The following is a 10,490-nucleotide window of genomic DNA, read 5'->3' on the forward strand; positions in this document are numbered from 1 at the left end:
TGTACTGCCCGTCTCAGATTACTGTCACCGGTGCATGCCCCACTGAATTAAGCTTGCACGGTGATACTTCCTGTATCCACCACTAGTAGCCACCGAATATGTGTGGCCATCTGAATATCACCTTTTTGTGTTTCCCCGCTGCGCGACTGAAAATGTACTGCTGGAAAGTGCGAGCAGAATGTAGCATTTACCGTGGCCAGCCATTTCAAGATGAAAAGTGTAAACCTTCCTGAGATCTTTCAAGAAGAGAAGCCCTCCTCAGAAACACTTTCTATTATCATAATTATTATAATGATTATATTATTATTATTGTAATTGTCGTCAAAGCCACCATGCCCCAGAGAGCTAAGTCTGCTAGCTGCTAGCCACCAATGCCCCTATTCTGGCAATAATCTCTGCTGGCCAACTTTCATTAGATTCGTTTAGCTAACCCAACACTAACCTAGGCAGCGGCATTTGTCATGGCACACAGAGAGGATAATGTGTTTTGCATAAGACAATTTCCCACAGCATCCCGGGTCCCTGGGCTGTGGGTAAAGCTGGAAACCTCAGGCCCTGTTCAGAGCGAGGCTGTGGTTCCTCACCTTCTCTCTGGGGCTGGTGGCGCTCAGGGACCTCTGCAGAGCGCCTTGCAGGGATCTTCTGTAGTTAGAGAAGTTACTGGAAGGATCCATCTGGTGCTGGGGAGAGTGACAGAAATTAGTAATGAAATGCTATAATGAATATTTAAATAGGAGAACAAAAAGAAGACTGCATGTTTCACAAGCTCTGATTGATCTCAGACCAGAGGTGACAGCAAAGGGGGAGCAAGGAATGAAGGAATGAGGGAAGGAAGGAAAGGTTAAAAGAGACCTGAATGTTACTCTCCATGAAGAAGAGAAAACAATGAAGGTGGAAAATACTAATGAACTATTAATAATATTATTCGAACCATTCTACTGTGAGAACCAGACAGGACCTACTTCAAGGATATCAAAAGAGGCGGTCTTCACTTTCCCCCAGGTCTTTTTCAACCGAGACACAGAACCCATGGTCATCCCAGCTGAAAGAAAAACGTCTTTTTACTGGATCAATCCGACATGCTGACGAGTGCATTCATGCACCATCACTTTTATATTTATATTGATATGTCTGTAAAGTATTTGACATGAGTTTTAGGAGTAGGAAAATATATAATTAACACGTGCTCTGCTCCCATTTGCTAGTAGCCTAAGATGTGTGTGTTTGCGTGTATGTGTGTGTGTGTGTGTGTGTGTGTGTGTGTGTGTGTGTGTGTGTGTGTGTGTGTGTGTGTGTGTGTGTGTGTGTGTGTGTGTGTGTGTGTGTGTATTTATTCATCCCCATTATAGAGAGAGAGAGAGAGAGAGAGAGAGAGAGAGAGAGAGAGCGAGAGAGAGAGAGAGAGAGAGAGAGAGAGAGAGAGAGAGAGAGAGAGAGAGGAGCTAGGACAGCTGGCCGTCCTAAAGAGGCTAACCTTACCCTAGCCTGGCTCTGCCCGCCTAAGTACTTTCGCTCAATTTGAATTTCCCTTCAGTAATAGGTCTGGGTCTGCGGTATGTTAGTGGGTTTTCTCCATCTAAATTGTCTGAGTCCAATCAGTGAACAGAGGGAGTTGCTGAAATCAATGACGTTAAAGTCAGCTCTCGTTGACGGACATCTTCACGCACAGTGATTGGTTTGTTTACAGCCTGCGCGCAACGTGATTCCCGGCCAAACATTAGCGATTGGTTATGGCAGATCCAGAGTAGCACTGGGCTGATCCAATCGTTTTAAACTTCAACAGACACCTTCAAGTGAGTTAACGTTTGTCAATTAGGTCCAGACTCTCTGTACAAATGAAATGAAGTACGAGAGTCTGGAAGGACCAGGCTACCCTTACCCCTCCCCCTTCCCCTCTCTGTCTACACGCCATATGTGGGGTTATCCCAACACACACACACGCACGCACGCACGCACGCACGCACGCACGCACGCACGCACGCACGCACGCACGCACAGACAGACAGACAGACAGACAGACAGACAGACAGACAGACAGACAGACAGACAGACAGACAGACAGACAGACAGACACGCACATGCACATGCACACACACACACACAGACACACACACACACACACTCCACCCGACCCAGTCCACCTCATAACAACAGCAAAATCAATAAGAACAATAAAAATAATAAAAGTGTCTTACAGAGGATGGCCATGAGGGAATTAAAGTTCCCGATGTTGAGGCATTCTCTCGCCACATCAATGAAAAACTCTGTCACCCTGGCTCTGGTCTTCCTCTTCACAGCCTGCAGAACAAAACAAATAATAGCTAGTTACTAGCGAGCCACCTAGCATAACTCGACTTAAAGGGATCCTTCAACCATTCAGAACCGGTGTTCTATCATTATAAAATCGCTTTTGTAATGTAAAAAAATACGTGTTTTTTTTCCTCAGTCTAACCCAGTCTTCCCTTGGCCCAGCTTTCCTGATCAAATTTTCTCCCGAGATGACGTCAAATGACGCATTTCATGTCATCTCGGGAGAACTTTGCTTGCCTGCTAGAAGGGCCGAGGACTACAAACCACTGGTTCCCCAAATTTGTGAGCCTACCAATAAGGAATGAGGGGGGGCGGGAGCTCCCGTACGAGATGTAAACACAATGTGCACCACGTTTCTTCACCGCAAGAACAAATTTGCAATGTGAAACTGCCAAAGTGGATTTTGAAAATCTATTGCTGGATTTGGACATTCAGGGCTATTAGTACGAGCCAGAATACAGCCAGGAAGAATTGACACAAATAGAGGAGGAGGCTGCTGCGGCGTGGACGAGGAGCCGGAGCGCGCCGGTTTGCTCTGTTCGCCTACAGACACTAACACAGAGTCCCAGTGCTGCAGCGAATTTCAGAAATGCCAGTTTCTTCTAGAATAAATGGCTGAATCTGGCGAGGATGGGGCCATGTGTGTAACCTCTCACCCAGGCTTTACGCCTGGGTGAACAGTTGGGTATTGGATACATATTTACGGACCCAGAAAGTGAACTGGGAACGCCAGCCAAAGCCCGCCGGGAGAAACAGACGTCTGAGCATAGTGTTTGTTTTTTTACGAACAAATTGGCTACAATAGTTTTGAGTCCCGGGGAACGTGACAATGTAGTTATCCAAAAGTAGCCGATCTTATTGCCAGAGCATAGGCTACGTTACGTTAGCTTGAAGCCTGTGTAATGCTGTATAGGCTACTCACTAATTTTTATTTTGCTTTGCTAATTTTATTATTATTAATTTTATTTTTGTAAATAGTTCAAATTTTTTCATGAATAAAACTTCAAATTCATGTGGGTTGTTGTGATTTGTTTACTGACCCAAGTGCTGTTAAACTATAGTAGGCCTTCTGCATAAGATACTTATTTCAACTGGGGAGAAAAGGTTGAGTACAAATACTTGATATTCTGAGCTACAGTAACAAATGGTTTTATGCTGTACACTACAGTAATATAAAAATGATGCGTTTGAAAAAACGAGGGCAGAAGTCTAAACTAGTCAACGTATCACGGGGATATGTTTCCACAAAGTTTTCTCGCACTACCATGGATCCTTCCCCCTCCAAACGGAAATGGGAGGGCGGTGCAGCAAGCGCAATGCACTGTGGTAGTTTGAGGATTTCTTACTTTTGAGCCAGAGAGACACTTTCTGCCTTTTCTCAGGCTAGGATGAACCGATTTCTATTTTTTTTTATAGATAATTTATTTATTTATAATACATAGAATTATTGACTTCATATAACCTTCATATCTCCACCGGTGAAGTACCCCTTTAACACACTGCTTCAACTGGAGCAGTATCATTCAGGTTTTCCCGGTTTGTTTACCACAAGATAAGATGAAGGTTATTTACCGTGCAGATATCTGTAGCCACCAGGTAGCTGAGTCTGTTGAACCAATCCACGTACGCTCCAAGGTTGCTTGGCTACAATAACCCAAACAAACATCTGGTTAGCACATAGCTTATAACAGAAAATTCAACAAACATCGCTGATGGCACAGTACATACAAATTGTGTAACGACCACTCATGGTTGGTGGTTTGGACACCCTGCTCTACCTAGTATGGAGTATGTCTGGTCTTTTGTGTTAATTGCTCTTCATCTAATTCCATCGATACCGCTTTCATTTAGCAGAGGAAACATCCAACACAGTGTGTGTGTGCGTGTGCGTGTGCGTGTGTGTGTGTGTGTGTGTGTGTGTGTGTGTGTGTGTGTGTGTGTGTGTGTGTGTGTGTGTGTGTGTGTGTGTGTGTGTGTGTGTGTTTGCATGTGTGTTTACCTGGTTGCTGTCCAGCTGTGGTTTCTGATCCAACGCCTGAATGAATTCCTCTGGGCCGATGTAACTCAGTCTCTCCTGAAGAGAAAACACAAACCAGCTAATTGAATAGCAATAAGCATAATTCCACCCTCATAAATCCTGAAGGATCCTCCTGCTATTAGCCCCGTCCTAACCACATGTGTCTTCACGGAGCGTTACCTATTGCAATTTAGTAGGGATAGGAAAGTTAATAGAGACACAGGACCTTAAGGACCTGGGGGGCCTTAGGATAAGGGTCTGTGTAAGGGTTAGGGCTGGGCGATATGGACAAAATCGTATATCATGATATGAGTAATTTTATATCACGATATGGATATATATCACGATATGGTATTTTTGAAATTAAATAATAAATGGCTTAAAATAACCATAATTCACATTTGATCAGTTTTTTCTTTTATTTTGAACTTGAATTTCCATGCTTACAAAGGAGTAAGTAGCGAACAATCTGTCATTAACTGCAGTGTCATATAGTGCAAACATCTTGTAAACATTTAACTGTTTTTTCAATACAAATAACATTTTTTTTTAAAGGTGTGCTTCACACCTGCCTGGCTGTCAGTCAGTGCAGTGTAATATAAAATAAAAATCACAGCATCACACAAATATTTTAAATACTAATTATACACTTATAAAATAAAGTTATGTGCTGTGCAAATAGCTGGTGGTAAAAATAGAACTGTTCCTTCAATAAAAATTAGATTTTTTTTCAAGTTAACAGGTGAGTCTCACACCTGCCTTGCTTCAGTCAGTGCAGTGCAATATATATATATATATATTTTATTTTTTTCTCTCTGTATAAACGATATGGCCAAATCTCTCCCGGTAGACACTTTCATATCGTCCACGGTATGATATCGTCATATCGCCCAGCCCTAGTAAGGGTTAGGATTTGGGTTTAGGGTTAGGGTTAGAATTAGTGCTTGGGGTTAGGACTAGCGGTTAGGGTTAGAGGTCAGAGCTAGGGATGGTCCTCACCAGCTCAATGTGCGTGAGCTGCTGAGCCAGAGTGAAGGGGTCGTTGCAGACGGACAGCAGGTCCCTCTGGGCCCGGGACTTGGTCTCCATCACCCTCCGGCATTCAGCTGTCGCACTCCTGACCCTCAGCAGGACCTCCTGGTACCGGCTCTGCACCGCCAGGCTCTGCATCACATCCTGGAGGATCTGGCCCAACGCCTTCCTGTAGACCTAGAGCGGGTACGACCATTCATTACCATCTGCAACCTTAATCCTAACTCTAACCCCCATTTCGCCAAAGCTCCTGACCCTAACCCTACTAACTCTAACCCCTAACCCCTGACCCTAACCCTCCTTACTCTAACCCCTGACCCTAACCCTCCTAGCTCTAACCCTCCTAACTCTAACCCTTTACCTTAACCCCTCATCTTTACTCTACTAACTCTAACCCCTCACTCTATTCCTCCTATAACTCTAACCCCTTACCCTAACCCTCCTAACCCTAACCCATTACCCTTACTTTCCTAACTCTACCACTCCCAAACCTAACATCCCGATTCCCTACCCCTCTTAATGTAATGTTGAACAGGTTCCAATTCCCAACAGTTTAAAAGATCCTCATGAACTTCATCTCATCTTGTGAGTTCACAAGATCCTTGAACTAACGTGAACTCCAAGTAGAAATAATACAGACGGCCTGCAATGTTCTGCACTTTGTTTTGGTTAAACTAAAGAACAGCGTAGATCGGACAGGGTGAAGCTCTACGCAACAACACCCACCCAGAGATAAACGGCTTTTCCAGGTGCCCTCCCTGGCTCCCAGGGTACACCACCCACCCAGAGGTAAAGGGACTCCTCCAGGGGCCCCTCCCTGGCTCCCAGGGTACACCTCCCAGCCAGTGGTAAAGGGACTCCTCCAGGGGCCCCTCCCTGGCTCCCAGAGTACACCACCCACCCAGAGATAAAGGGTCTCCTCCAGGGTTTGTTCTTCACTGTTAGATGGCCTCCACACTGACCAAATGTCCTCTATTACATAACAGCAGCCAGGAATAGACCCTTTGATTCAGGGAGTGTGTGTGTGTAAGTTATAAATTCATGTTCTGTTTCCTTGGGCGCATTCTCTGGAGCTCGCCACCTAACTCCAGAATGACTTTTGAACCGGGAGTTCTGGAAGGGATGGGGTGTCGTACATTGGGAGATGTGCGGCGTGGTTTGGGGGGCTTGGGAGCCTCGTTGATCCTCTATAAGCAACAAGTACGGAGCTGAGGCCGCTTTGGTTCCCTTCTGCTGCTTTGGTTTGATTAGGCATGGTGACCTCGATGCCACAGCCTTGATTCATCGTGTGCGGTCTGGCACTCAACACAGAATAATCCAGGAAGCAGAGGTAGACTGCTAACTGCTAATGTGGAGTACAGTAACTTAGCTATCTAGCTGATAATGTAAAGTACAGTATTTTAGCTAGCTGCTGACACAGTGCACAGTATCTAAAACGGCTGGGTGGATAGTGTTTGTGGTTGTTAGTGGCTTAGTGTTCATGGTCTGGGTATTGGGGTCTGGGTGTTTGTGGTCTTTGTTACTGGGTTAGGCTCAGGGGTCAGACCTGGTCTACGGTGGCCAGGTGCTGGGTGAGGTCCTTCAGGCTGCCTATTAGCCTCTCATCCCGGAAGTCGTGAGGGAAGCTGCTCGCCCACTCCCTCAGCAGCTGCACCATTTTGGGAGCAAGCTCCGCGATCCTCATCTACAATGAAATCAGTAACGATAATCATACTTCTTTCATTACACCAAGGTATTGAGGCAAGAGTTCAGTAATCCTCCTAATGAAGAAATCTTCAGTGGGAATACAAAGGTTAATTCAGATTTGATGTGGTTAGAATATAACACAGATAGAATATAACAGATCTGTTCCATGAGTCTGTTCTATGACTAACCTGACTGTAATCTTATAACATGGAAAGCCAAAGTAATTCCGCAAAGGCCGGTTGGGGCCCTGATAGCAGGGGGGTTTTGTACCTGGTCAACCTGGGAGTCATCGTGTCGCGGCTCCAAAGCCAGCCGGCAGACGGTGACCATGAGCTGGTCGGGAGGGACGAAGAGCCGGGAGCTGAGTAGGAAGGTGAAGATGTACGTCCTCTGAGAATGACAGGTGTGTTGGTTGAGAGTAGATACAATGGTTAAGGGTTGGTTAGGGTAGATATGGTTGATTATGGGTAGAGATGGTCAGTTCAGGGTGTATATTGTTGACTGTGGGTAGTGAGTTGAAAGCAGCTTGGTTAAGGGTCGACAGGTTAAAGGCTAAGGGAGACTCACGTCAGGGTAGTAATCGAGCGTTGGGACCAGTCGCTGGATGAGGGCATCTAGCGACCCGGACACCAGCTGAGTATCATGGTAACAGAGGCTGGGGTGGTCCTGCTGGTTGGTATGGTAACAGTGGCTTGGGTAGTCTTGGTCCCCTGTGGTCTGGGACCGTTTGACCCGACCAGCCCCCTGCAGGCCAGAGAGGGGCGGAGTCTGGGGCATGCTGGCCTCCTGGAGGGATATAGTAGAGATGGTTGAGGGTATTTCCTAATGGGATAAAGATAGATATGAAAATAGCTATACAACCGCCAAAGATAGATACAAAGCATGTGACATGAGTCATTTTCCTGTATGATTAAAATAAAAAGGAAGTCAAATAAGAAACTAAGTACTGATTTATTCCATGCGGGGGAGGTTGCAGAGTGAGTCTTCTGATTGTTTAGATCAGACCTCACCCTGGGTTCCTGGGTTTATTATATTTATGCTATAAATATTTGATGTTGCTATGTTACATTCTTTAATAGTGTCATCAATAGCGTGAATTAGTCTATATTCAAAGTCAGTTTCAGTGATTTATACGTGACTGGGCGACAATTTTCTCACTAAAACACAGTATTGGAAAAACAAGAATTAATGAATGGCACAGTTCTACGTGGCTGTAACGCGGTTAGTATTTTATTCTAAAGAACACTAACTCTCACCTAGCCAGAGTATCGATCACCCATCGATAAAGTAGAATCCACCTATCAAGTGATTGAGGCCAGAGGCCCCCAGCCTTTGACTTGGGGTGTTTCACTATAGAATACACATGCAGTGGCTGAGCAAAGATTGCCAGCAAGCCCTATATACACCATCATTACTGCAGAAGGCCATGGTCAGTGGAAGACAGTGAGAAGAAAGTCAAACCATAACCCTATCAAACACAAATGAACAAAATACATCAATGTGAAAAAATACAATGTTAAACATTGCACGGCATTGTTAACAATAAAAAACTACACTATTTTTTTTATAATAACAAGCCGTAATACTATATTAACTGAAACATTTTCGATATATATATTGTAAACATTATACATATTATTTTTTCTATTATTCTTAATGTGTCTAATTCAAGAATACAATCCCACAGCACTGCAGGACCCTCACGTACGACTATTGGTCCGCGTACCACAGATTGAAAAACACTGGTTTAGGCAATCTGGTCAACAACGTTGCAGAGTCTAACAAAAAGGGACTACATATTCATTAAATACAATTGAGATAGAAAAATCGTTCCTGTTTGCCAGAACAGCAGTCTTTTCATTAGAAGAAGACGATTATTGATTAATAGTCGTTATTGGCCTGCCAATAATAGCCTACTCAGATGGAGAAAATAAGTCTCACCTGAATGGTCTTGAGATCGATAAATCCTTATCACGGCAGAGCGAATCCTCCAAAGAAACACCAACTCTAGTTCAATCAGGTACAGTAGACAGTAGTAGTAGTAGTTTACATTGGAGTGGACAGCATCAGTCTGAGCGGCTGTGCGATGAGGAACCGACCAGAGCCCTGGAGCGTCTTCTTTAGTCCAATCAGAGAGGAGGAAGCACACACGCGCTCCACGCCCACCTCGCTCTCTGTTCCGCTGTATCACTTTCTATTTCTCACAATGACATTACCACCGCGGAGATCCCCAGTTCCTTTTCCGCTACGTTGATATCCCCATTGTCTTTTGCTTATCAGCGACACCTCATACACGTAGTATAGCCCAAATATGGGCATATGTAGGCGCAAGATATCTATGCAATCAATAGATCACTGTTCCATAATATTGCTTGTCTCAGTTTATTCCAGCTTATTATATTCTAATGAAGTCGTCAGGCAGTCAACACTATTAAGCAGAATGGTGGGGAGTAGGCCTACTCCAGTAGGCTACTATAGCAATGAGGAGTACTGAAGTAGGCTACTATAGCAGTACAGCATTACGGAGTACTGCAGTATCAGTACATCATTACAGAGTACTGCAGTACTATAGCAGTATAGCATTACGGAGTATTGCAGTACTATAGAAGTAGGCAGACTATAGTACTATATCAGTATATCAGGCCTACTATAGTACAAGCAAAGGTCGATAAGCAAAGTCACAACTCTGCAAAGCCATCCAGTCCCTTCTGACCACCATTGTACGTTGTACGTCGTGGCCCTTAATGTACGCACTTATTGTACGCACTTAATGTACGTTGTACTTATTCATAGTACTTAATTGTGTAGCATCTGCAGTAGCTGCTATACCGGCTGCATACGGGGAATGGGTTAGCCTAGCGATTGTTAGTACTTGCACTTGGTTCTATGAACGTCTTTACTGTACCGACAGTGATATATTGTTTCACTTCTTATGACAAATGTACTTATTAAGTCGCTTTGGATAAAAGCGTCTGCTAAATGCCGTAAATCAATGTAAATGTACTATAGCAGTAGGCCTACTATAGTACTAAAGTTCTATATCAGTTGGCCTACTCTAGTAATATCACAGTCTGTAGGGGTGTAGGAAGGGCAGTAAAGGGCCTTCTTTAGGGAGGACATAAATCAACACAGGCTGTATGCTGCGTTCACTGAGGGGTTGAGAACATGCCAGCTGATTTATTGTCTCAGCCTGGCCTTCACACGGCACAACCAGCTCTTTGGGCTCAACAAACCATCAACATGTCTGTGTGCGCAAACACGCACACAGACACACACCGCTATGTTAGTAACATAATTCCTATAAACCAATAATGTCTATGATATAAAGTTACAATATTCCCCTGACATTCTTAAATTTATGAGTAATATTATGAACCGTTAACCATAATCCTTCCTAAAACTACATTGTCCGCTTGTTTAGCAAATGGCGCCCCCAAGTTGTTCA

General features: G+C 44.3%; 2 protein-coding genes across 2 annotated transcripts in view; both read right to left on the reverse strand.

Moving 5' to 3' along the window:
• The window catches only part of LOC130383856 (ras-GEF domain-containing family member 1B-A-like), a 10,079-nt gene extending 3,046 nt beyond the window's left edge, over positions 1-7,033 (reverse strand). The window contains exons 1-7 of the mRNA XM_056591710.1: positions 6,906-7,033; positions 5,327-5,536; positions 4,310-4,384; positions 3,883-3,954; positions 2,196-2,298; positions 963-1,042; positions 585-680 (exon numbers count right to left, since the gene is read on the reverse strand). Coding sequence (XP_056447685.1) covers positions 585-680; positions 963-1,042; positions 2,196-2,298; positions 3,883-3,954; positions 4,310-4,384; positions 5,327-5,536; positions 6,906-7,016 — 747 coding nt within the window. The 5' untranslated portion in view covers positions 7,017-7,033. The remainder of the gene's footprint in view (positions 1-584; positions 681-962; positions 1,043-2,195; positions 2,299-3,882; positions 3,955-4,309; positions 4,385-5,326; positions 5,537-6,905) is intronic.
• A 195-nt stretch (positions 7,034-7,228) lies between these two features.
• LOC130384911 (ras-GEF domain-containing family member 1B-A-like) lies at positions 7,229-9,096 on the reverse strand. Its single transcript, XM_056593310.1, has 3 exons — positions 8,987-9,096; positions 7,613-7,867; positions 7,229-7,435 (listed from the first exon to the last, which is right to left on the reverse strand). Exons 2-3 carry the CDS (start codon positions 7,820-7,822, stop codon positions 7,229-7,231), a joined length of 417 nt encoding a protein of 138 aa, XP_056449285.1. The 5' UTR covers positions 7,823-7,867; positions 8,987-9,096.
• Between the last annotated feature and the right edge of the window lie 1,394 nt (positions 9,097-10,490).

The sequence above is a fragment of the Gadus chalcogrammus genome, chromosome 6 (assembly GCF_026213295.1).
Source record: "Gadus chalcogrammus isolate NIFS_2021 chromosome 6, NIFS_Gcha_1.0, whole genome shotgun sequence".
Classification (NCBI taxonomy): domain Eukaryota; kingdom Metazoa; phylum Chordata; class Actinopteri; order Gadiformes; family Gadidae; genus Gadus; species Gadus chalcogrammus.